The sequence below is a fragment of the Opisthocomus hoazin genome, chromosome 11, assembly GCF_030867145.1.
Source record: "Opisthocomus hoazin isolate bOpiHoa1 chromosome 11, bOpiHoa1.hap1, whole genome shotgun sequence".
Taxonomy (NCBI): domain Eukaryota; kingdom Metazoa; phylum Chordata; class Aves; order Opisthocomiformes; family Opisthocomidae; genus Opisthocomus; species Opisthocomus hoazin.
Window position 1 is genome coordinate 2269323 of NC_134424.1, and position 26463 is coordinate 2295785.

Below are 26463 nucleotides of genomic sequence, written 5' to 3' on the forward strand. Positions count from 1 at the left end.
CTTCTCCAAGGTCGGCCGTGGGTGAAAAGCCAGAGCACTGCTGCTGTCGGAAAGAAGTGCTGCTGGGCTGATTTTTCTCATGAATGGTAAAAAAAATCCCCAATTTAAGACAAACTCGTGAAAAATGTTTCATTATTACATCTTGCAGCTACTATTTGGTGCACAAGGGCAGGGCTAGGAAGCACTGGGGTGGGTGGGTTGTGTTTTTTTTGTTTGAAAAAATGTAAATAATCATTTGGCAGACAGTAGCCAAGCGTGTGTGTGTGTGAGATCAATCAAAGCACAGTCCCTTTATGGGGCCACTTCAGTTGTCATGACTTCTGGCTCGGGTGTTCTATGTACAGTGCATAGCTTCTTATGACCTGCGGTTCTCCGTTTGAAAATGGATTTAGCTCAAAACAGCGTGGTTGTGTAGCTGACTGTGCATAGGAAATTATGATGCAACTTCAGAAAGCATTTGTTTGATGTAATGAAAGAAAGACAACTTTCTTTTTCATTTTAAAAAAAAAGCTTCTATGATGTATTTTAATAAGTCTTTAAAGAATAATCTTACTTAGAAGCTTTGGTAATGGACTGCACAAGCACTTGTAATCACGCAGTCAGACTGTAATATGTCTGTTACAATATTATACTACAAAATAAACTGCCAATATACAGTAAATGCTGTTCTTTAAATCTGGGATCAAAGTCTGGACAGCTCTGGCTCTCTGCATGTGGACAGCAAATGTCCTTCCACTCCGGTGCCAGATGGTACACTTCTCCAGGTAAAGGCGTAAACCAATGTTTGGTGGAACAAAGATTTGCTTGTTTTAATCAAATGTGACTGTAATTGCAGTGCTTTCATTAGTTTTTATTGTGGGTAAGCACAAACAAAGCAGGGTTCCTTTATCTACAAGGAAGATAGAAGCATGAGCAAGTACTGACATTGGAGGCCTTCCTCTTTTTAATTATAAGAAATAGGTGATGTTGAGCTGTCACGTTGGCCGAAGTGGGATGATGTTTGTACCCTCTCACTTTACCGAGTAAGTTAAAGGCATGCGCTGTTCTAGCACAGCCGTTGGCTGGGGGGATCTTGGCTTTTCAGGACGCCGTACCTCACATCCATGTGGTTCTGTGGAAGACAAAGCAGTGAAGTTTTTTGGGGCTTGGTTGTTTTTTTTCAGTACTCTCCAAGCAGCCAGCGCTCAGACAGGAACGAGTTTACATTTCTACATCTGCAGATGTAAGGATTGCTAATTTTCTTTGTAAAGCAAGAGAAAGTTTAAGCAAGTGATGCGGGTAGGAGAACGACCCCCCAGAGCAAAGGGCTCTTGGTCAGAAGGGCACGCGTGGAGCTCTGGTGTGCAGCCTCAGAAGCACGGTTTCGCTGGTGAGGGACATGTAGCTCGTAACACCTTTCAAGAAATTGAAATCTTTTGTATCATCGATTTATACAGTACAATGATTTATATTGTGTAACAAATGCTTGTGTTGATTCTTCTAGAATTTCACCTCTTGGTAATGCAGGAGCTGGGTGGGAGACAACCACATCCCTTGACACAGGGTGGGACAGTGTGGTGGCCAGGTGGAACCAAACTGGTCAAAGTGGTGGTCACTGAGAAAAGCTGGAGAGGTCCCACTCTGTGAGAAATCCCCCGCTTAGGAACCTGCTGCTTAAAGGGAAATTATTCCTGGATTCAGGAGATACTGCAGAAGTGAAGTTTTTCTTTGGTGACGGCATTTACGTTGGTCGAGGTGGTGGTCCTGAGGCTTGGCTGAAAGCACGGCACCCTCCAGCTACTTCCGCGGAGAATGGCTGGCTGCTGGACGCGAGGAGACAAACCAATTGGCAGAACTTCTTTTTTGGCAGTTGTCTGGTTTTAACCTATTATCGTACTCTTTTATAATACTATTTCATATCAATTACGTACTCTGTAGGAATGAATTGTGTTTTCCTAACTGCTGAAAACCAGGCTGATGGCTTTCTTGTAACCTGTATTTACTGGTAAAGGTAATGGTCTTAGAAAATGCAGGGATTTGGAGAACAACACAGATCTTTATTTTTTTTTTTTTCTTCCTGTATTCCACAAATTCTTCTGATAAGGTTTTGTCTAGAAACACAGACTGGATTTATACACTCTACCAACCAGTGACGAAACCACAGCTTGTACCTTGAGTTCAGTCAAAAAGTCTTTATTGGAGGCTTGTACAGGATAAGAAAATGTTTTGTCGCATGCTAGCGTAACATGTACAGAAGTAGAAATACATGCTCTTCGGGTTTCTTACAACTTTGACATAATTTTTAGTGGCGGTACTAACTTGTAGGCCAGGCTTGCCAGTTAACTAGTAAAACACAGTTTATTTTCTTGATCTCGTTTGTCACTTCTGTAAGACATGTTCTTGTGGCTCCTTCCTAGAAGTAGTTTCTCAGTGCATGTGTTGTGCAGAAAGCACGTAAGAATATTTGGTATCAGCTGTGGAAACATGAAGTGTGGCAGTAGTCTCCAAGCATTAGATAAATGCAGCAGTAACTTTCAAAGTTAAAAGGAATGAAGTGGGAGGATTGCTTACCTGCGTAATAAATACGCCGCAAAGCGAGCAAGAGTGCCTTAGCAAGGAAGCCCAGCTTTCTCCCTGAACTATTAGGCCATCCTTTGGAGTTGGAATTGAAAAAGCATGGTGAAATAGCCTTGTTCAATCCATTCCAGGGCCAATTTCTTAAGCATTTCAAATAAATCCCACGCATTACACTGCAAGCGTACACACCATTACAAAACTGTTGCTCCTAAGTGCAGTGCTTGCTGCAGACTGTTTTAGCTGTCATGATCCCCCACAATAACAAATGTAGTGCAGGGTGACTGGGAGATGACACAGAATGCCTTGCAGCACAGCCACTAACTTGTGTTTCAGACTGGATTTTGGACTGGAAAGAGAATCGGCACCAGGCACTGGGCGTTTCAGCCCCTCATCGCCGCTGGCTGCTGAGCGATGTTGCTGCACTTGGAAAGATGAAGTGCTCAGTGTTCCTGTTGCCCACTCAGGGGTGTGACTGTGTGTGTTCCGCAGCAGCAGAACTGATGTGAATCACAGATCACACTACACCTGCAGGCCAGCATGTGAAAACTTCCTAATCTCTCATTAGGGAACGTCTGAAGCTGCAGAGACCGGTGTGTCTCCTAGGACCAGCACTCCCTCACCGCTGCCCCTGCGCTTTTTACTGCGTTTAGCAGGTGCTTTACAGAAATGAGCACAAGGCATTCTTGGCCAGCGGGCAGCAACTAGAATGTGAAATATTTGCAGCAGCGGGGAGGGAGAACAATTTACTTTCACCTGTCTGCAAGTCTTTTACAACAGAATTATTTCAAGCTTTCTGGTTCAGACAGACATAGCTGAAATTTGTTTACTTTGAACATTTGTGGCTGCTCCTTATCCATCTCCCTGTTCTTACAGCTTTTTACCCTTACCCTGCAATTGGTAATTGTTCTTCCCTGAGTACTGACCTGGGTCCTCTGCTCCACAGAAGGGGCCTTCATCGGGGACGGACAGAGTGAAGAAGGGCGGATCCTATATGTGCCATAAGGTAATGGGAAGAGGCCTGCGATATTTTCATATTGATCTTTCCCCTGAAAGTACCTGACTTGACAATGACATGGTCTTCTGACAGCCTGGATGCTTGTTAAGGAATTCTTTTTTGTTGCCTTGGAATTAAAACAAACAAAAAACCTGCTTTACCTGGTAGGGTTTTTTGGTGTGGAAGTTAAAACTGAGGTATCCCTCTAACACTATTTTCATTATAGTGCTTGAGTCATACTTGTAAGAGTAGAAAATATGGATGTGAATTTTTTTTTTTTTAGTTTTAGAATTATTCTCAATACAGAAGGATATCAAGTGTTTGCAGAAAGCTTGCTGGGCGATGAATGTTTCAAATTAGCTGATAGCAGGCTTGAAATTCTTGCTGAAAAGTGTGGATACCGCTACAGTGCAATAGCTGTTCATGACAAATCATGTTTTAAACTCTGTTCACACAGTGCTGGAAAAAATGCTCATTGTAGATCTCCTTGCTCATTGAAGCTGTCCTTTTCTTCTTCCCTTTCAAAGACTGCAGCTGGCAAATCGCTCTCATAATTAGATTAAATTTTCTACAGTGAGATCCCATTTTCTACACTGATTTCCTTAGGTGAAATCAATGTCAGATGTTAATTAGCAGTTTTGATTAAATTAACACTGGAATAGACTCTTCAGTGATGAATAATGTGACCCGTTTTAAAGGCTTGTGAAGGTTCTAGTATGTCCTAGTCTCTTTTGTAGGTGATAAAACTAGGCTGTGTGTTGAGACAAAAAACCCCACTGAAAACTATTAGTGCAAGGGCTCTTTATGAGGTGCCTAAAAACCTACTCAGATGAATCTGTTCTACTGCTTGTGCTACCTCTCGGCTGACAAAAGCTACGGTTGAACTGTTTAGTAGCTGTTCCCAAACTCCTGAAGTGATCTGGGTTTAAAGGAGGAAAAACTACCTTCTCCTTGCTGCTCCCCTCCACCTCACCCCTCCCCCCAAAAAAAAAAAAAAGGCGGGGGGAGATAAAAAAAGAAATGAAACGAAACATGTTTGCTTTCTAAGCCAGCTGTTCCAGAAGTCTGGCTCAGAGTGTGGTTGTCTGCAGCTGAGCCAGCCTGGATGAACGTGGTGGTTTTTTGTCAGAGGCTGGGAGCCTGGGGCTGGAGGAGATGAGAGGGGGGACAGGAACAAAAAGCCTGAGCCAGATCTTTTGAAGTAACAGCAAAATGGGTCAGAACCTGGATGGGTTGACCTGGAGATGCTCCATAAACGCACGGTGTGCTGCCCCAGCGCTTCGTTGGTGCGGTTATCAGCGTGACTGTCCTCCCTCCCTGCTACGAGGGGTAACTGCTGCTGGGCAGTCAGTCTAACTTAATGTGGCACGCTGCTTAAACTGGTTGGTTCTGCAGTTTGGAAACCAGTTCCTAACGTCAGATAATGGAGACTCTGTAGCATGGCAAATAGCACAGGTTTTCCTTTTCTCAAGGAGTGCAGTATATTAACGTGCACTAAGACAGGGCCGAATCTGTACAGCCAGGGAGTGCACAAAACACATTACAGACCAACGCCTGTCCCTGGCTCCACAGGTGGCTGACCTTGTCCTGTTGCAATTCATTTGGTTGTGTATAAGTTAACAGCCTTTCTCACAATAACTTGCACAAAGCAACCTGCAGCAGTCCTTTTCTAAATCTTTTAAGATGGTATTTGTGATCTATATTGGTCTGTCACAGAAATATCAAATCCTACAAGCACAAGACAAACAACACTAGGAGCGGAAGCGCGGAGGTGCTTCCCACTGACATGCGCCAGTGGCATCAAATGGCTGTATCTGATGGGTGTGAGGACAAGTCCTGTGAAATAATCTTGTGCTCCTTTCTCGCTTCAAGAAATGAAATGGCAATGATGGTTCCTCCTTTCGTTTTCTGAGAGGCAGCTGCTGTGTGATTGCAGAGTTCACAGTTGTCTACTGGGAATATCTGAAATGCAATTGAATCATTTTTATCAATGGCTTAATTTTAAATGTAAATGTTTTTATAGCCACCAGTCCAGATTATATCTTGATTATAAATATCCCTAGATTGCTAGCCGTAGGAATACTGGGAGGGAGTTTGCCTCCAGTTATTCCTTTCTTCTTGCTGCATCTCATTCAGTGAAATGCTTGTGACAGGCGCCGGTTTCCAGTCGTTCCTCAGTGCACTGATGCACAGATCAAGGCACGGAGATGCTCGCCCTTCCTCTGAGAAGTGATTTTGATCTGCATCACTCCGTTGATCTTTTTGAAATGTTTTGCTGTATTAGTCTAACAAACTCTTGCCTAAGGAAACACAAGCTGTGCTACGCCCTAAAGTTCTTATTCTTTCTTTTCCTTCCCTCCCAGTCTTACTGCTACCGGTATCGCTGTGCCGCCCGTAGCCAGAACACTCCCGACAGCTCTGCCTCAAACCTGGGATTCCGCTGCGCAGCGGACACCTCGCCGGAGCTACCGTGACCCCGTGGGCTGTCGCGCGGAGACGCGAAGGGCTGAGTTTCACCCGAGGAAGAAGGGATGTGTGGAGTGTCACTCGCTGATGACACAGAAGAGAAAAATCTAGTGCTTAAACTTCCTGCCGAGGGGAAAAAGTCCAGCACTATTCAACATCGCTTGAAAAACCTTCCTGTATTTATCTGTGGGGAACCTGGTGTGGACTCTTATCCTGACCAAATTTTTTATCAGTGAATTCTGTTGGGTATAGCAAAAGTATTCTGGAGTTAACTAGCACAAAACTGAGCAGAAACATGCCGATTGTGTTTTAAAAGGTTAATTCTGGTTAATTATTCCTTTAGAAAAGATCTTTATTAAATAGTTTTATTGATGTATCGTTTGAATTTCTGCACTCAGATCCCATAAACGAGGACCGTGTAGAATTCTTACACAGCTTTAAAAGAAAACTGAAGGAGTTAGGCAGAGGTAAGGACCGGCAGACAGACAGCTATCCACACGGGCAGTTAGCGCAGCCCTTGTATCACATTCCTGTTGCAGTGAAAATCAGCTCCAGAAATGTACCTTTTCTGGTGATGAGATACTTGCTCCTTTCTGAAAAGTGCCTTCTGCAGCTGAGGGATGGTAATCCTCAGGGTGATGATGATTAGAAATCTTGTATGGTTGAATAAAATTTCAAGCATTTGTTTATGCTGAAGACTTTACTGATGGAAAAACACTGGCAATTTCCTTTTAATTTCTCTTGGACGTGGTGTAGGCTTATTTTGGGGGCTTGCAAATTGCAGAAATGGCATCATTAGAAACTGAAGCTAACAAATGATTCCACTTCAATAAAAGATCATCTCGGTGAAAAGATGCTAGATGTGACTGTGAGCCCTAAGGCCTAATAAGGTAAATTTTGAAACTCTTTGGTTTGCCTTTTTTTTTTTTTTAATTTCACTTAAAAGGAGAGGAATTTTAGCAAGGAGGAAGGGAAATGGGAGTAATGAGAGCTACCTCACTTGGGGATCTGAATGTATTTTGGGCCTTTCAGACAGTGTTTTGCACTGTCACTTGCTCCAGGACACAGTACCTGGTAATATTTCTGTGCCAGGCAATTGCTTGCTCTAAGTGGAGACGGAACAAGGCATCGCCTATGCAGTAAGCTCTGTACCAGCACGGCTGTCGGGTCAAGCATGCCGCAGTCAGCTGTGCTGCCACCCTCAAACAAGCCTCTTCACTGCCTGGGTGTAGAACAGGGATTGAGCTTGGCCATCTTGTCAGCTGCTTGGAGACCCAACAGTGAAAAATTTGGTGGATTAACACAAAATTTTGCATTGATGCCAGCCTTTTCCAGCATTGTCTTTCCTGCAGTAAGTTGGGTTTGGGGTTAGTACAAATCCATCGCTTGCCAGCTCCTTCTCCACTCTGTGTTTCATGTTGAAAGGAAGATACTGGAGAATGCTCGGGGAGCCCTTCCACAAACACCAGCGTCCAGCCGCAGCGTAAAGGTAATCCTAGCAAGCAGAAAAAAACAATTCCAGAACACACCACCTATGACTTAGCACTCACATATACATGCTAAAAGCTGTGGAAATATTCTCAGAAGATTGCCTTACCAGCACTACAGGTTTACTTAAAATCTATGCACTAAAAACATGTATTTTACTGAGTAATAGGGAAAGATTCCTTCTACCTTCATTTCTGTCCTGCCCCAAGAAGGAATATACTTTATAGAAGATTTTGCCTGGAGCTAGTTTTGTTTTTCTATTCATCAAAAAAATCATTGATAAACTCACAATTCTATATATTGGAAAATTCTTCTAAATAAAGTCCTAACAACCAGCTTCATGATGCCACAACATCAGGTATATGTCAGTCAACACTCATTGTGCTGGGGGTGGCATGTGGAGGAAAGGCTTCCTGGTCTCCTGCGGAGGTGGTGGAATGTGTCCCATTCACGTGGCTTCTCTTTGGATAACAGTTACTGTGTTTTATTACAAGATCTTCCATGAAACATCCTTGAATAAATCTGAGCAGATTTCAATGGGAAAGTAAATCTCCAAGCTTGAGCAAGTACTGAATACTGAAATACTGAAAATCATTACTGCACTGAGAGTAGAAAGGAGGGGAGGATTACACAGAGCTCGCAGTCTTTTTGGGCCATTTGATTGGATTCGTTGTGAAAGAGCACACTGAGCTGTGAAGTGACAGACTGGGACGATCAAGCTGAAAGGAATCTGAAGGAGAAAGTCAACAGAAATGCAGCAGGTAGAAACAAGGGGCTATTTTCCTTTTTAGTCCCTTGTAAGATTTTCTTCTTTTAGTAGGATTTTGCTGCACACCCCCAGGCAGCTGTAGTGCTAAGGTGTAGCAGGCTATAAAGCACACGCTGTATAGAAATCAGGCCATTAACAATTGCCACGGGGGTTTAGAACTCAACACCACCACATTATTTTGTGCCCTTGCAAGGCCTTTGATGTGGCTGGCTGTTTTCCACAGTACAACCCTCTCTTGTTCTGTGCTGTGAAAGTTTGTTCTAACCAGGTAACAGATAGTCTGTTCACTTGCTAGAAACATCATCAGCTGGCTGCGACCAGGGGATGGGGTTGCACAGACAGAGGAGGCTCGGCTGCGTTCTCTGGTTTCAGGCTGGTGATGCAAGGACTAGATATTGCCAATGTTGTTTGGGGGTTTGTGTTTTGGGGTTGTATTTTTTTTTTCATCTATACTTCCATAACTATTTAAAATCACACCAAGTACACTTTCATAACAGGAAGCTAGCAAACAGTGCTGTCACCTTGAAAACCCACCTAATCTTGAGGAGTAGGAATACAGATGGTATAAAACCAGTCCTGCAACTTTTTCCAGGAGGGAAAGAGGAAGTAGATTGGATCACCCGCTCCCAGCCCTCCAGTCCTGCAGGCTGAAAGTGCCTGGCGCAATGCCCTTCGGAGGAAGAAAACCAGATAAGCCTCTAAACAGGACAGGAGAACTTGCACCTAAGCTGTGTTCTGGTACCTAGCGCAGAGTGCATTCCGAGTTACGGGATGTGGAGAACTTCTCAAGAAACAGGCACCCTTAGTAAGGCAAGCAATAAAGTTAACGGCCACTCAGCTCGTAAATTACTTTTCACAAGCAGCTGAAATCCTTTGGAAGCTCTCTGTATTGACACTTAATGGTTTGACCCTAAGAAAAAAAAATTACATGGTAATCTTTATCTTAAACCACAACCCTATGTATATCTCAACAGCAGTTCTTCATGATGCAAGCATGACTATAAATGTGGCTGGAATATAAAAAATGGTCTGCAAAATAGCAGATCCACCCCAAGATGTGCTGCCTGGAGTACGTTATGTCAAAGGTTATGGACACAGTTGCAGATCAAACTGTACAAAGCAAATAACCCAGGGCTTTGTGGCACTGATGGCACACTGTGGCACGACTGTAAAAAGCAGCATTGCAGTTTATCTGTCTTGTATATCAAAGTTGGGGGAAATTCAAAACAAGTCTGTCTGAAGCTTCCTTAATTTGATCTTTCTAGGAAGGAAGTGAAGTAACATTCTGCAGTTGCAGAACATGCCCCATCCAGCACGCTCTCGTGTATCCCTGGTGTAGAGATGTCTCAGTAGAACAGGGTACGCATGTTAGACCTGCACAGGAATGATGAATAGAGGCAATGACCTTCTCCCTCTGTTGGTAAAGGACAAGCCTTGCTCAGTACTGTTTGGCTCTGCAGAAGTAGTGAAAACAAACCAGACAGTGGCTGAAAGGAAAGCTCACGTATCTGCCAGTCGTTCAACAGTGTTAAAAACAGGTTTGTTGTTGTGCTTTTCTATTTCCTGCTTTAATCCATTTCAGAAGTCAGAGCAGCAGCATCATACTGATTTAGACTGCAGAGTCTGAATTTGCTTCCCAAGAGTCTAACAGTGCTGGCAAGTAACATGAAGTGCTGCATGCTATTACTGCAGAAATATTATCAGATGAGAAGCTGTGGTTTAAAAAGATGGGACGAGTGTACTTCTCAGAGCCTGCAGTACTGTGCTGTTTACACAAAAGCTACATGGTGATGAAACTGAGCTAGGCACTTAAAAGCAGATTTTGGCAAGCAGCTAGATGTGACTGGAGATTCAAAAGGGGGGGAAAGCAGCATTCAAGCTAACCCTTCTGGGCAAGTTTTTTACATGAATAATAATTAGTTATATACATTTTGTGGAACAAAACACACCATAGCAAGTAATTTAAAAAAATATTGTTTTAATGAGACGTAAGAAACCTAATGCCCTTCTGTCAAATGTCAACGTTCCTTTGTCTTACTCACTTGTGTTATTTTCAGTGACATTTCTCACTGCTGTCACACGTCCTTTCCACATACCAACGTTAAAGTTCATTCTTTCTGAAAGGTACAGACTGAGAGAGGTGCTTTAACATACAGCAAGCTGTCAGAAGAAAATAAGAAAAAAACACCAGGTCTGGCTTAGTAACTGATTTTGGAACATCTTGAAGCTCCAGTGCTCCCTCACATCGTATCATCCACCTTGAAAACAGTCTCTAGGACGCTGCATGAAGTTATTCTCAAGATCTTGTCTTTTAGCTGTCACTCAAAACCACACCTGCTTCCTTGGCAGAATACACAATCAGAGTTTTATTTACTGCAGTTTAACTACTAGAAAAAAATCACATTCTTTAGGTATGCTGAAGGACTGAAAAGCTATGCAGAGCTCCCTGAACACGTCTCTGGCGTGGAGAAAAGGGAGCTGTCCCAAGGTAAGAAGGAAGTACATGTGCGGGAACCACAGTAGCAAGGTTTCCTCCATCTGTTCTCTTCCTCTAAAGACTTTTGTTCCCTATTAGTTATTGGTAAATTATGGAATCTTCCAGAATAATCATACGAAAGTTCCTCTCCAGCAGAAATATCAGTAGCTGCAAAAAGTGCCAGTCTAGGCACCATTGAGTCAACTCGAACTGGCACCATAAATAAATTTGGTTCACAAGAATGATTCAGGAATCTGCCTATGTTACCAACGTACGTAGGGTCGACAAATGTCTCCATTATCTGACCACTATGGAGGTGCTCCCTCACTGCTATAATATAGTTCGAATCCTTCGATGTCTGGGCCAGAATTCTTCTACGTGCCTCATTAAAGCCTAAAACTTCACCAGCATACTCACAAACAAATCTTCCTTTAGCTATGAATTCCAGAGTGCGAAGACCCCACCCTTTCTTCTCAGTCTTGAACACCTCAAGTCTGAATTGCAAACCCCTCTGAACAACCCTGTTCTGGCAGGATTCACCACACTGGCACATGGTATTGCATTCAAAAACAGGCCTGGCGTACCCCTCCTCTTCGTCTGTAGGCCTGAGGCACAAGCTGGTGTAATTTTCACCCCGGCAAAGACACGAGCACACGTGAACCACACAGGAGCTGGTAATGCAAGAACATCCTGGAAAGGTGATTTCAGTGGGGTCAACATCTCCGTCTCCTCCAGCCACGTTGTCTGGGCTATACTGCAAAGAGAGCAAGAGTCAAATCCATGTCCCGTTCAACGCTTCTTTCCACACAGGCTATTGGATTTTTAACAAGTCAGTGTCTGGCAGCGACTGATCCCTGAATGTGGGCAACTGAAATCATGAACACTTCCTCTTCCTGTAAATGTCTTCTAACTAAAAGTCTGACTTTTCTAAAACGTTTTAAAGAATGTAAATCAGATATTCCCTATAGACTGAAAAACAATCAGTAGTCTGTTAGTGACTGAATTTCTCAAAATAGTGTACAAAGAAAAAAAAAATCCTAAGCAGGAAAAGCTTGTCAACTAATTGGATCTAGTTTACTAGTGAAGATATTTATTTATAGAAATAGCAAAGTATCGTTAAAGTGATTTTTCCCCCTTCAAAATGCTCAATAAGCTACTTAAAAGATTAGTTGATAGCTATTAAGTTATAGAAATTCAAACGCCCATTTTTGTTAACAAGGAAGATACTTTCAATTTATCTCTCCAAGATGTATTAAAACCTGCTCCTTCTACTTCTGTTACAAAATGATGATGGTGTTGCACTAGCACACCTCTTTAGAAAAAAAGCTAACTCCTCTGTCATAAGAGTAAAACGTCAGACAGTATTTGCTTCACCCTGAATTCTGCCTGTGGGAACAGATGTGGTTCTGTTCAAAGCACCAAAGCTGAAAATCAGGTTCTCAAAATTACACTAATGCCCCCAATAGGTGAGTGATTATAAGACTACAAACTGTTGCAAAATAAAAGCTGACAGAAACTCTGCTGAATTTCAAAAAATCAAAATATAGACTGCCACATGTATATTTTTACTTTCTTCTCAGTATTCAGTTTGCATAGCTTTATTTGAAAACCTGGAATATGTGTTATTACTAAACGTTGCATTTCACAGCAGCTTATATCTGGTAGCTTCTGGGTGTTGGGAAACACGCCAGTTCATTCACAGGTTTCTGTTCTCACAAACATCAGCTTTCTCAGGGTTTCGGCTTTACCCAAACCCAAGGTTAACAGGCCCTTAGCTCTTCCCACCCTCTTCTGTTCAATGACTACAAGCTGTCCCATTTCTGTTACGTACCAGCACACCACACAACTGAGGAAGATTAGGGTCTGTTTGGATTAAGTCTTTCTTTTTTTTCCCTCCCCAAGCTTGTTCTAAGCGCCTTCATTCTGCTTTATCAGGACTCTCTACCACCACCGGAGCAAACGCCTAGGCACCGAGGGGTGCCTCCAGCTAACGCGTTCGGAACTTGCTGCCCGCGATACAGAAGCGGCAGGAACCGGGCTATGCCCGGGGAAGTACGGCAGAGGCTCAAAGCACGGTCCCGCCTTCCCAGACCCCAGCTTTTCTCGCCACCCTCCGGCCGGCCGCGCCGCCCTCAGCCGCCGGCCCCCCCCACCCCGCCACAGCCGCCTTCCTCCTGACGGCGACGACTTCACCGCGTGATTAAAACCTACAAAACGCCACATTTTGAGAAAAAAAAAAGTATACGCATGTAACTAAAGCGCAAGGCGAAAAGCGAGCGCAGCAGCGAGGGGCTGGCGGCGTCCGGGGCGGCCTCGCTGAGGGGACGCCGCCGGCAAATGGGCGCCCTGAGGGGCCCGGGGCCGCGCTGGCCGCTTCTCCCTCCCCTCCGCTCCGCTCCCCGGTCTCCTCCCTCGCCTTGGTCCGGTTCCCGGGGCAGCCGCAGCCCCCGCCCCTACCTGAAAGGCCGGCGGGGCCTCCCCGGGCGGCCCCAGCGCCACGGCCACCGGCTCCAGCCCGCCGCTCAGGTCCGCCCCGGCCGCCATCGCCCCGGCCCCTGGCCCGGCGGGGATTGGCTGGCCGCGGCGCAGCCTGCCTCTGATTGGCGCAGGGGCGGCGGGGCGGGAGCGGGAGGTCGCCTGGCGGCGGCGGGGAGCCGCCATCTTGTGGCGCGGTTTGCGTCGGCGAGGCCGCGGCGGGGCTGGGGATGAGGGGAGCAACGCGTCGCCGGGTGCCCGCGGCATGAGGCTGCCCGCCGTCAGGGGCGGGGGGAAGGCGGTGTGGCTGCCACCGTGGGTTGCTCTCTGCGGTGGGGCTGCTGTTCCTGAGGCTGGTTGTGGCACTGTGTGATGGGTGTGAAAGTCCTCAAAACTGAGTAATTCCGAATGATAATTACTAGCTACTGAGTTCCTTTAATGCTTCACGTGACCGTAAATCTTTGCTTATTTTGAAGGTATTAAAGTTTGTTTTTTTCTTTTTTTTTTTAAATTCTTCCTGGCTGGTTTACACTTTTAATTAACCTTTATATATATATACATATATTTTTTTTTTTAATAAGTTAGTATGTTTTGTAATGTGGTTGGGAAGTCTTGTGTCCAGATCTTGCAAGGCCCGGAAACTCTGCCAGGTGCAGCCTGGCAGTGGAGGCAGCGGCCGCCTCCTGTCTGGGGATGGGAAGAGAGTTGGCAGGGTTTGTACCGACAGGAAGGCAGAGCAAGGCCCTCATCTTCCCCTTGGCTGCTTTGCCAGGAGATAATTCAGTCAAATTAGTTTTCTGGGTGAAGGGAGATAGGGACCCGTGGATCCAAGATCTGGCTTGATCTGGGAGGCAGTACTGTATATGATGTTCTTCTAAAGCAGTCGTGAGAAAATTGCTTCTGTGCAGCAGGATTCAAGCAGTCGTGGCTGGTCTTGCCTCATCTTTGCTCTGTGAACAGCAAACTCAGCTGTGTCTGGGAAGTCAGACGTGTCCTTCGGATGCTGCTGGTTCTGCTAGCTTTTGGATTTGCCCATTGGGTCATTTGTTTTGGGGCCTAAGGTTGAGGAAGCTCTTGCCATCTCTTCACCTCCTTTTTTCTTTTGTGTGAACCATGTGTTTTTCTTTCGAAATCATCTGGAAATGAGCTCCTCAGACTTAGAGGACAGAAATCCCTGGAGCATGCTCCATGTCCCTCCAGCAAGGTGTTATTTTTATCTCTCTTTCTGTGTGGTGGTTACTGATGTGACTCTTCTGTTCCCTCTTTCTGCAACATCCAGGCAACTGAAAGAGTCTTCACCTGTTGTGTCCCCTTCCTCCTGCCTCTGAAGACGAGCTGAGCAGCCCGAGGAGAGGTGCAGGTGAGACTGGACAATAAAGTTTGTGTTTGTACGTGGGACAGTTAATGGGGATAGCAGCACTGGTAGGAAGATAATGGACGGGTTTGTTCGGGTTTGTACTCGGCCTGTAAGAGAAGGGGAGGTATGGAAGAGGAACTTCTGAGAGGTCAGTGCCTCCCCACATCTGGTCAGTATCATTTTGGGGAAGACTTTGGTCAGTGTAAACCTTGGATCCGTGTACGCTGCTGTGAAAGTAAAGGAAATGTACCTGTAGCATCAGCGCTTCGTAACTGAATAGAATGGCAGTGGTGGAAGGCTTCAAACATGCACAGCCTGTCCCCCTCTGTTTGTCCACCCAAGCAGCTGCTTCTGTGCATGCCTCTGAGCCCGGCCTTCGTGGGGCTGGTGCGTTCATTGTGTGAGCACTTCTCGTTGTGGGGAAGGCGGTAGGTCAGTTTTGTGAGATAGATGCTGAAATATTGAATGATAGCAGATACTAAAATACACTTTGTAGTTTGGGGCTTTCTGTCATTACCAAATTAATCTTTAGATCAAGACACACATAATTTGGCTGCTGATCCTTAGTGCCAGATGGAATTATTTTCCATTTTTAAGTGACAGAAGTGATGAGTCATTACTCTGTAGTAAAAGAAACAGATTGATTGCTTACATGTACAGGAGACAGGGTTTTGGAAATCAGCAAAAGGTCGTGGAAATTCCAGTGTTCTCCTCCTCCTCCTCTTCCCACCCAGGATTTCTGTCGTATTGAGCTATGAATGGGTTGAACTGTTGAGATGTCCAGGTTGGGTGAAAAATTGAAGAAAGCTCATTTTAATTTGTTATGTAAAATTCTTGTTGGAAGAAATCTTAAAATGGAGCTGAAAGAGTGAACTGTATGTGAACTTCGTGATGCTGAGCTAAGGCACCTTGTGCAGCTCTGGTTTTCTTTTATAACACACTATGCTGTGTCTAGGATGAGACAATACGAGTCAGTTTTCTTTGATAAGTTACTTGTATATAGCTGTTGGTTTTTCTACCTAAGTAAATAATGCTTTCTGCTCATTAATCATTTTTATTACTGTCCTCTGTAGTTTCTCAGATTTCTTAATATCCATCTGATAACTGGAGTTTGGAAGGTTAACTGTGCCTGGAACAGTGAGCTCATTTGAGGGCTGTCTTCATCTCACTTCACTGAATTTTGGTGGCTGATACTGTGTATTGTAACAGGGTGGTGGAGCTCAGGGGTGTGTGTGAACCTGCGCCTCCTCAGACTGCAAGTGAGGGAGCTGTGCTCGGGAGACCAGGCATAATCCTAGTCTAGAAGAAATTACATACAAGCTGCTTCTCTTTTCTGGTAGGCAGAAGGCCCTGGAATCAAGGAAGCTTTTTCTAAGAGTTTTCTTTCTGAAGTCAATATGGTGGAAGCTAAGAAATCTCAAATGATTAACACTTCATACAGTGATTTCATGTATTCATAGTGTCATCATTGGTACTGTTGGTTGGAAGGGAACTCTGGTGATCTGGCAGAACCCTTGCTTCAACTGGGAGCGTTACCAGTGCTCGATCAGGTCATCTGTGGCTTTCTTGAGCTGACTTCTGGATAACTCTCATGGCTTGAGATTTCACAGCCTCTCTGGCTACCCGTTTCAGGGTTGTACTGTCCTCCCAGTGAGTGTTTTTTCAAAATGTCAGAGCTGAACTTTGCTAGCTGCATTTTTTTGCCTCTATGCCTTATTTATTGCTACTGAGAGGTGTTTGACTCTGTCATCTTCATGGTTACTCTTCATAGCGTTCCTTTAGATTACCCCATAGTGTGGTCCTTGCTGAAATAAACAAGCATATATCCCTCAGACTTTTCTTATTGGTCATATGCTTCATCTCCTGGCCATCTTGGTAGCCCTTTGCTGGATCATCTCCAATTTTTCTACATATCCTTTGAGCTTCACAGAATCACAGAATGTTAGCAGTTGGAAGGGACCTCTGTGGGTCCTCTAGTCCAACTCCCATGCCGAATCTGGATCACCTACAGCAGGCTGCACAGGATCTTGTCCGGGTGGGTCTTGAATATCTCCAGAGAAGGAGACTCCACAACCTCCCTGGGCAGCCTGGGCCAGGGCTCCGTCACCCTCAGAGGGAAGAAGTTCTTCTTCATGTTCAGACGGAGCTTCCTCTGCTTCAGTTTGTGCCCATTGCCCCTTGTCCTGTCGCTGGGCACCACTGAAAAGGGTCTGGCCCCATCCTCCTGACACCCACCCTTCAGATATTTATAAGCATTTATAAGCATGGAGCTTGGAGGGCCCAAAACTGGCCACAGCTTGCATTGCTACCTCATCATGGCAAATAGAGAGCGTTAATAACGTCCCTGCATCTGTGTTCCTGTCTGTGTAAGCATGGCGTGAGGTTTGCCATATTTGCAGGGAGAGTGCATTTTGGGCTTATTTGCAGCTTGGCTTTCGTTGTAACCCCTGAGGTGGTTTTCAGTGGGAACGCCACTTGGTCAGTTCCCAGTGCACTGGAGTATGGGGATACTCTGCCCCGGGAACACTCTTGCTCTGGTCGTCTGTTTGTCTGGACCATTGGAGTATTTTCTGTCTCAAGCTTGCCTTAAGTTACACCAGGAAGTTAATAGACCATGCGAGATGGCCACTTCAAATTCCATAGCATGGAAAGCTGTTTGCTGCTTGCACCAGAAAGATGTGATCAGAAGGTCTTTTACTAAAAAAGCCTGTTTGAAGGCTCCCTTCTGCTTCGTAGTTTTCCTACAGAACCAGTCTCTGGAAGAATAAAGTATTCCTTTGAAGTATTTTATTTAAACTTGCTGTTTTACTTTCAAAGGAAGTACATCTACTGTGTGATATACTGGAGATGTTTCCTAAACTGCTTCTTAAATCACGGTATTGAGTGCAGACAGTCCAAAGGGACTTTATCATTCCCAGGTTGAGGGTTTAGCTGCCTTATCCATTCTCTCTTTAGGTTGTGTCTTCTTCCTTCTGTAGTTAATCTTAGATGCTTTTTTTTTTTTAATTCCCTTCCTTGCAGACTCTTCCTTTGCGCTGCTTTTCTTCTGATGTCAGGTTTAAATTTTCCTTTGATTTGACCTTCATTTCTGGATAATCATCTCCGTCAGGTTAGTGGGCATGTACTCTCTATCCTTCTGCCAGTCTATTGTGCCTCTATTAGAATATTGATTTGCAGAGAGTGAGGTATAAAAAATCAGTATCCCATTAAGTGGAGTAGAGTGACAATGTCTTAAGTCTCGTCAAGTTCAAAGATTGTGTCTAGACACTAAGGTGGTGGTATTTTCCCTATGTGGCCTTGACTAGGCAGGTAAGATGAAACACACACATCCTGTTAGGGTTTTGTTCGCCTGCGTTCATGGCTGGAAGTCTCATTACAAACAATGAAATTTTAACAAGTTTTGGTAATGCAAAAAAGTACCTTGATTTATTATGACACTTGCAGTTTATTGGTTTTTTTTTTTAGTAGTAGAACAGTAGACTATAAATGTTCTACAGTGTGTTTAGGCAGGATATATAGACACGAGCAATCTGGTACTCCATACCAGTGCCTGCTCATAGGTGCTCAGAGAATTGTGGAAAGACCAGGTGTAAAGATTTTTTTTCTTTTTTCCTGGTCAGTATGAGATGCCTACCACATACAGGTGATGAACGCAGCTGCCCTGCCTGCCTGCTTGTTCTCTGCACAGGAGTCTGCCATTTGAAGATGGGGAGTCAAACATACATATTTTTCTATTTCCTACTTTTGAACTGTTCTCAGACCACTCTGCAGTTATTTTAAGATGTGCTACTTGTGCTTTAGTACTGTTCTTTAACATCTGACTGACCGCAGGTATGATTCCCCTCAATGCACTGAATTGTCTTTTAAAAAATAATAAATGTATTAATACTCTCTCCGAATTGCTTATCTAGGAAACTAGGTTTTACCCGTTTACGGCTCAATTCATTTATGCTTTGTAGTTTGTAAAGTACATTAAAATACTTGATGGGCTGAGAATTTGGAATGATGAGAGACTGCAGTCTTCACAGGCGTCTGCAGTGGTGTGGTGCAGTGGAGGTTGGCTGGCACGCTGCCTGCTTTTTGCATGGCTGAGCTCATTGTCTGTGGGTCACACCTGGCCCTCGCTAAGCTTGGAAGGGTCAGTCCTGAGCCTGGGGCTGCTGCCTGGTGAGACTGTCTCCTGCTGTGTGCTCATGAGCTGGCGAAAGCTTCCATAAGTCAGTGAATGCTGGAATGACATGTCTGGTAATCAGGTTTGTAAATCCAAAGAAGTTGTTGAAGATCCGTTTATTTAAGTATGCCATAACTGTGCAGAGAAGACTGACCTTGGAAAATGCTGTGTTTGAATTGCATAGCTTATCAAAATATCTCCAAGTGCTTCGCAGAGATAGATGAACTTTGTTTCCTTTCTTGTACAGATAAGAAAACTGACGCAGAAACATGTGAAATAAGTTAACCAGTGGTTGAGCAATTGTTCTTGGTTATCACAGAGTTTTGCATTTCACCTCTCATCTTATGCTGCTCTTGCAGCGTCGCATAGGTAATATGGACCATAAATCTTTTTGCCAATACACATGCACTTAGAAAGTCTTGAGTTTCATATGAGTAAAAAAGTTATATAACAGCATTATGTCACATCCTCAGATGTCAACAAAACAAGTTGAGAACAATGGGAACAATTTGGATCTCACCCTGCATATTGCTTCCTGAGTGATAGCAACGTGTTTCAGTGAAAATTAGTCTCAGGATGTGTTTCAGTTAAATAAATTTGCACCTGTAAAGTATTTTGGCCTGACAGGTGTAGGTGACCCACTTGCAAAGACTAGATGGACTACACATCTACTGGCTAAAATTGTACTAATGTTTTGCAGGGGATCTGTCCTGAATATATTACCCTACTTTTGTTAATAGAGAATGCTATATAACAGTATTCCAGTTAAATAGATTTGTGTAACAATATTTCTTCAGAAGAAACTCATTACTAAGTGAGACATAGAATTGCCTCACAGATGGAAGGATTTTCTTCCCTTTGAAGTGCATGTCAAATTTCTTCTGTGCTCCCCATCTGCCTTGTATGCAAAAACTTCCTTTGCCATCAGTGACCTCTGGCAAGCTCTATGTAGATAAGGGAAATGTATTTGCACACCATTCAGGTCTTTTGTGGACTACATATGTAACGGACAGTTTCAAGGGATTGAAGCCACTGTTTCAAATTGATGTATTAGTACTATAGTGTGGTTAGCAAACCAGTGCCTGGAAAAGCATGTTCCCACTGTGCTGTGGTTCCCTGGTGCAGTGAGCCCCGTTGGATAATAGGCATTTGTTGTGGACTGAAAGTCAAGAGCTTGGGGCTGCTTAACATTTCCCAGCTGTGGGCTGGAATATGAGAGTGGTGCTGTTGGACGTAGCAGGAATTGCATCATTTAGGATAGAAGCACCAACCAAGTGTGTGCCTCAGTGTTCTGGTGTGTACCTTTGTGTATAAATATATCCTTGGTGTGTGTATATATGTACATTTAATACGTTTTCATCTTTGCTTAAATTTCTCACTTAATTTGTTCCAAAGGACTATATTGATGGAAATTGTCTTCTCAGAGTTGAGAATCTAGATGCCTCTGGTTTTTTCCAGGTCTACTTCAGGCTATTCTGTTGAGTAAGGATCCCAGATGATGGATGAGATTGCATGCTTGCTTTCCCTCCTTCTCCCTTCCTTCAGAATCCCTGGCACTTCTGGAAACCTTCATGATTTTGACTACCTCATTTCTATACCCTGTAATTTCTATACCCTGTAAAACATGGTGTAATGATAATTTCTTATGATCAAGTCTCTTGTTTTTTCTCTTTTAAATAAATAATTTAGGTTCTTGTTCTTGATTTTTCATTGCTAGTGCGAATGTGCATGTAAACATTCTTGTTGGAGTGGTTCTTGTCAGTGGCTTACTGTCAATTCTGTTGTGTGTTGTACTAATTCGAGGTGTCTTCAGGCACACATGCTGTGCCTCAGCCATATTTCCAGTCAGCGTGAGCCCCAAATCAGTGTAGGTGTAGAGGGAAATGTACAGTTTCGTCGTGGCAAAGACTGTGGTGATCATCCAAGCCGCATAAGATGAGCATACATAGGCCGTTGCACTGAATGTGAAATGAACTTGGTGCGCTCTGAGACTGTAGTGTTAATCAGATTTCACCTTGCTGGTTAAGATCTCACCAGAATTGTTGGAATGCAAGTCATCTAAAAATGCACGTAAGCTAAGGCTGATGGAAAACTGTAGTGCTCTGAGAATAAAGTAGAAGGTTGAGTCAGGAATAATCATTTTCATCTTCACCGAAAGTGGCTGTCTGACATGATGGATTGTGGAACAAGTCCTTCCAGTTCTGCTCACGCATAGCGTCTTGGTCTGCAGTCTTTCCTTTATTAAATGATTTGACAGTAATAAAAAATAGGTTTGGTTTTTTTCCCGAAGTAATATTCGCTTAATATATTACAATGTTTTCAACCTGATGATTTCTGTACTATTTATGCTTTCAAAAAGATGATATTTTGCATTTTTTTGTATTTGCATTGTTGTGAAACATGCATCACGAGAGACTAAAAAAGTCCCTTATCTTATCTTGCTGGTCTATAACTGTATTTTGGTTTAAATGAAATCCATAATTTTTCCTTGTTGGTATGACAACAGAAAACATAAAGGTGAAATTAGAATAGGAATATAGATGAATGTTAACTGTATGTACTGTAGTAGTTAAATCACTTAGTGATTACAGAATAATAATTCAGTATGGCATGCAGTCAAGCAGAATGCTTTTAAGAGGGGAGGAGCAGTATAAAGAAAGAATTACACACTTTTAATGTAGTATTTCACTGTGATAGTAAATCAGTTTCCTTTGTCAAATTGTATGAACAAATTTATGAGTGTGTGTGTGTCTAGGGCAATTAATAAGCCATCTTGTACAGCACTAAGATATCTAGTTTTGCACTGTGACCTTTAAATAAAATTTATCTCAAAGGCATAAAGCTTAAAACTTTCTAAATGTTCCTTCTAAAAGAAAATTTAGGAAGAAAGAAAGAGAAATGCCTTATTAAAAAAAGTTAGTTTGCATAGTATTCCAGCTGCTTAGATTCTGATTAGCTTTAAAAACTATTAATTTTGATGTAATCTCTTGATTATAATAATGTTCTCTGTAACACTATTTCTGCGTGTTTTATGAAACAAAGATTTTCAAGTACCTCTCAGTCTTTCAGAATGCTTGACAGTCAAGTGTAGTCCAGATAACTGGGAGCCTTGAGAAATGGTCTAATTCTGTACCCTTAGGCATGTGTAAGCCTCATGTAAGTGACAGCACTGTGTGTGCGAACTCCAGGTAGCAGGAGGCATGACCTCCTGGATGCCCAGGGAGCAAATCAGCAAATGTGATTGCTGTTCGTACCTGGACCGCCAGTTTCTCTGCAGAAACCCTTCTAGCTTCTCTCTGTAAGTTCTACAGAGCTGGGACCATGAATGTGTACTGTAGAGTGATGCTGTCAAATGATGCCTGCAGGTTGTAAAGCAGAAAAAAGGGGAATAAAAAAAAGAAGAGTTGGAACTGAACAGTAGCTGAGCAAGTAAAAATTGATTTTCTAAACAGGACTTTAAAGATACGAAGAAGGTGTCTAGGTGTCTTATTGCTCTTGGTGGCTACATTTGTAATACTGCTTTCCCCTAAACAGTCCTGCCTGAAACAGGTAACTGGCTTGATAGGGGGTTCAAGAATTACTGGTCTAGTGAGGGTCTAGCTAGAGAAATGTTTTTCCATGAATTTTTTTTGGGAGATGTACACAGACATATTAATTGCTCTTTTTCTGGGAAGAAGCTGAAATCGCCGCCATCACCAAATTTTTGAACATTATTAGCTATCCCCTGCTCTGTGGCAAGTTACTTGCCCTTTGCTACTTCTGGGGAGTAGGAACAGCACTGCCAGTGTGGGAGGGGAAGAACAGGGATTGTTTGATAAGGTCAGCAGTGTTGGTCTTAACCATCTGCAGCACTCTGTGGAAAGGACATGTTTTGAATATGTTTCTAAGTCATCTCCAGCCTGCTGTCATCCTTGTTTTGTAACACTGACTACTTGGAAGTGCTCATCCGTACAAAATGAGCAGACTACAATGGGGTTGTGTGCTGTACATGTCAGCTACATATACGCCAACAGCACTGTTGTCAGTGAGAGCCTGGATGCAGGTGTTGCAAAGCCTAGGGAACCTGCTTTCTACCACGCCACAGTGTGAGGCAGTTCAGGGTGTTGAAGGAACCCTGCACAATACTTTCCTTCTGCGGAGTTTGCTTTTGGCAGAGCACAGCACAGGTCACAGAATGGATAATAAACGGGTGGGGGGGGGAAGGAGGATGGGGCACATTCCTGGGTTTGACTCCAGTTCGTAGAGAGAGCAGGCTGTGAAGAAGAGGCAGTGAATCCCTTATGTATGAAACAAAAAGGAAAGGAAAGGTATTGATACCAGAAGGCTGTATTACCCGATTGAGGAGAGAGAAAACTCAGACAGAAGATCCCAAGTGATCTGGCAGGTCAGATAGTTTGGGAGCTAGTTAGAGGATCTTGTGAACAAGACTTTAGAAGGACTCCTGACAACTTTATGATTCTCCCTGTTGCCTCCCATCACAGTGTAAGTCTTTTGAGGTGGAAAGAAAAAAAAGAAGGGGTTTTGCTTGTATGAAAGCCTTTTCACGTATGTTTATACAGATCAGTATTATTTTTTTTGAGGCACAATGGGCATGTGGTTTTATGAGCATGTTCTTCCCTCTTTACGCTGCTGAAAGGAGTGTGAGGCAGGTGGAAGCCCAGTAGCAGCTGGATTCTGGTTGCTTTCATCTCAAGTACAGCATAACCTTGGTCACCGCTGGTGCGTATTTAAAAATCCCTAACGAAGAAAGCATAGTGATTTTGCAGGATCCACAGTGGCTACCACAAAGAGGAAATCTTGACTGCATTGAGGTGATTTGTCATCAGTGGGGCAGGGTCGTAGCCTTCAAAATTATTTTCAGTTCACTAAAACACAATGAAAAATGCTCAGTTCACAGGATACAAACTAATAAAAAAATTACAGCAGTGCTCAGCCAATATACTTGAAGCAATAGTAGTGTCTAGGGGAAAGACATAAGGCAGGGGATGAGCGTAACAGTTTTCTTGGAGAGGCTTGTATTTGGACACATGATTAAGTTTTTAAAACTTTTATTAATATTAAAAATCAGTCGGCTTTTAATGGACCAGAGCACTGTAATGGTTCCCTCATTTTTTATTAGTCCTAAAGCTAAACTAAACTTTTGGAGGTATATGAATACTTATATTTGCTTGCAGTTTTGTTGTTGTTGCTGTGGTGATGGAGAGTGAAGTTTTTGGGTGTTTCGATTAGGTGAAGATGGCTCATCTCTGAAGACACGCAAATGTATGGATTAAAAGCAACCAGCAGATGTTATGTAGTGTTTCCTTTGGAGAAGGAAGTAGCCCTCAGGAGCTGAACAGCTAGATGAACTGGTGCATCAGTGCATCGATAATGGTAAACCTTTCCTTCCCTTGCAGCAGACTACCTGTGGCCTTTTCTCTGCCAGGGCCTGCTTCCTCAGGGACGTGATGGAGCTTTCCTCACTAATTAGCTTGTCAAGCTCAGTGAAGAGAAAGAGTAGCCAGCCACTTGTCTCAGTAAAGTCCTTAGCTGTGCTGTGCTGTGTGGTCGCAGAGTTTTTGTTATTTGTTTTCAGTACCAGCTTGAGTCTCTTCCCTGGAGAGAGCGTTGCTGGGGTAAGTAAGCGTTTGAAGAAATTCTTCAGGTGTAAGTTAAAAGGACAAACAGCTCTTTGCATGCTTCTAGGCTCTGGCATCCTGTGGATTAGGAGTTCCTCCATGGGTGTTCCCCAGCTCTACTAAGGATCTCACAGCAGGTATTTCCAGACATACAAATCAAATCTAAAACTACAAATGTGACAATCCCAGTGTTACACTGGGGAGTCTCCATGTAGGAAGTTAACTTTTTAGGAATTTATCACCGAACATCATTAATCCTGTCTTTGATACTAACCTCCATGAAGCGTATCCTTTGCATACAGCCCACATCACAAACGGCTGAGCAGGCAAAGGTGAAGAGTGAACACTGTTCCTGTTTGAGAAGTGGCTGAACCGCTGTGGAAATAGTCTGCTCTGACTTGAAGATAGCATGAATTGGGATTAATGCCATTTGGTTCTTTTGTTTTAAAGCGTTTGAAGAAACAAAGAGAAAGTTACGTAGTTAAGCTATCTCATGAAAGACACAGGAGTGAGCCTCTTCCTCAGAAGAATTACTTAACTGGCAACATCTACAAACTAACATCTGATAGGTATGCTTGGGGTATTGCATTTAACAGCAGTATTTTCCAAGTATGACATCATGTTTTCAGTCATGGATTGTTTTTTGACCCTTCCTCCCAACTTCTGTAAATGCTTCTTGGTTTGTGGATATTTCTCTCTTACCCTGTGGCAGAGAATGCATTATATTTGTTCATCACAGAAGACGAATAATAAGGAACAGGTAGAAGACCTGTACATATAAAAGCTGCCGGTAAGGCACCTGCCTTCTCAGAGTGCAAACCATGAACTAATTTGAACACAGTGGATTTAAAAACTGTCATTAGTTTTCATGCCTACATATTTTTTTTAATCTTAGAAATGAAGAAATTAATGGGCTGCAGCTAGTATTCCTGGTACCATGGCCACTAAGAATAGGCAGTTTTGATAGAGATCAGGATGTTTCTAGAAACAATTTAGGAATGGCTTAAAAAACCCCAAACAAACAAAACCAGAGAAACTTCCATCTGTATCACGTTTTATGAGCCCCTTTAGGGGAACGGGAAGCAAAGACTGACTGTCCAGTCACAACCTTTATGTAGACCAGTGCAAATACTGATACAAAGACTGTAATATAGTTTAGCAAAGTAATTATTTGTACCAACATTCTTAGTGATTTTTCTTAGCATTCTTGCTGGTAATTTTGGCATGCCTAACTAGGTGATAAGTACTGAAGTGAAGGCTGAAGTTCCTTCTTGGCCAGGCAGCGGTGTGGTATTGCTGTTGTGGACTAGTCAGCCCTGATAACATTCTATGCAATGTGGGAAAAGTGAAAAGCAATCTTGCTTTCAAAGGATTGTTGGTGACCTTTAAATTAGGACTGGGAGTCTCATCATAAACTGCAACTACAGGATACATGACTTACTTCCCTTTCCTTCTGAACGGAAAGGTTATCTTCACTGAAATTACCACTTATTACAGAAAGGTCAAATTCGTATAGCTGCATCTCGAGTAAGTAGAGAGTGACCTTGTTTATCTCAGCATAGTGTTTGCAACTTCATAATTCTGTGGGGTTTTTTTAAAGATCATGCTGTTGTCATTCTTTTATAACATGTTGCAAATAGACATATTTGATGGGCTAGACTTTCAGCTGCTGCAGATGGTTTCTGTTCGCTCAAATGGAGTAACGGTAAATTACACTGGTGCAAGGTTTGGTGCTTTGTAAGAGTTTTGCTCTTTGTCCGCCGTCTCGCTAGAAAACAATGCTTGAAGACTGTGTTTTATGAGTGTTGCTCTGCCTGTGCTATTGGGCCTACCAAGACTTTCTGTATCCCATACTGCAGAGGCACTCAATTCTGCACTGTACGTTTCAGTTGATGACTTGCATATAGTTCTAGAAATTACAGATAACACTTGTAAGAGTCCCCTAAGTGTCACTGGATTGCAGTATGACTAAATTCTCAAATTGTTTAGGGAATTGCTTTTAGACTGGATTGTACGGCTCTGAGTTAGATACGTAAAGAACCTCTTTTCCCAAGGCTTGATAAAGGTATTTAGAAACCCAACTCAGTGCTAAA

The 26463-nt window shown here is 43.3% G+C and overlaps 2 protein-coding genes across 7 annotated transcripts in view; one reads left to right on the plus strand and one right to left on the minus strand.

Annotated features, from left to right (window-relative positions):
• SUMF1 (sulfatase modifying factor 1) overlaps window positions 1–6731 on the plus strand; it is a 35701-nt gene extending 28970 nt beyond the window's left edge. For 2 of the 6 annotated variants that reach the window (XM_075432692.1, XM_075432691.1), the window contains exons 8-9: window positions 3500–3559; window positions 5914–6731. In XM_075432692.1, the coding sequence (XP_075288807.1) occupies window positions 3500–3559; window positions 5914–6024 (171 nt within the window). In that variant the 3' untranslated portion in view covers window positions 6025–6731. Of the gene's footprint in view, window positions 1–3429; window positions 3560–5913 lie in introns of those variants that run through there. The other 4 variants (XM_075432690.1, XM_075432688.1, XM_075432689.1 and 1 more) reach the window with 2 other exon arrangements.
• Window positions 6732–10237: 3506 nt separating this feature from the next.
• Window positions 10238–13296, minus strand: LOC104338379 (histone-lysine N-methyltransferase SETMAR). The gene is made up of 2 exons (XM_075433059.1): window positions 13207–13296; window positions 10238–11503 (listed from the first exon to the last, which is right to left on the minus strand). Exons 1-2 carry the CDS (start codon window positions 13291–13293, stop codon window positions 10706–10708), a joined length of 885 nt encoding a protein of 294 aa, XP_075289174.1. The 5' UTR covers window positions 13294–13296; the 3' UTR covers window positions 10238–10705.
• Between the last annotated feature and the right edge of the window lie 13167 nt (window positions 13297–26463).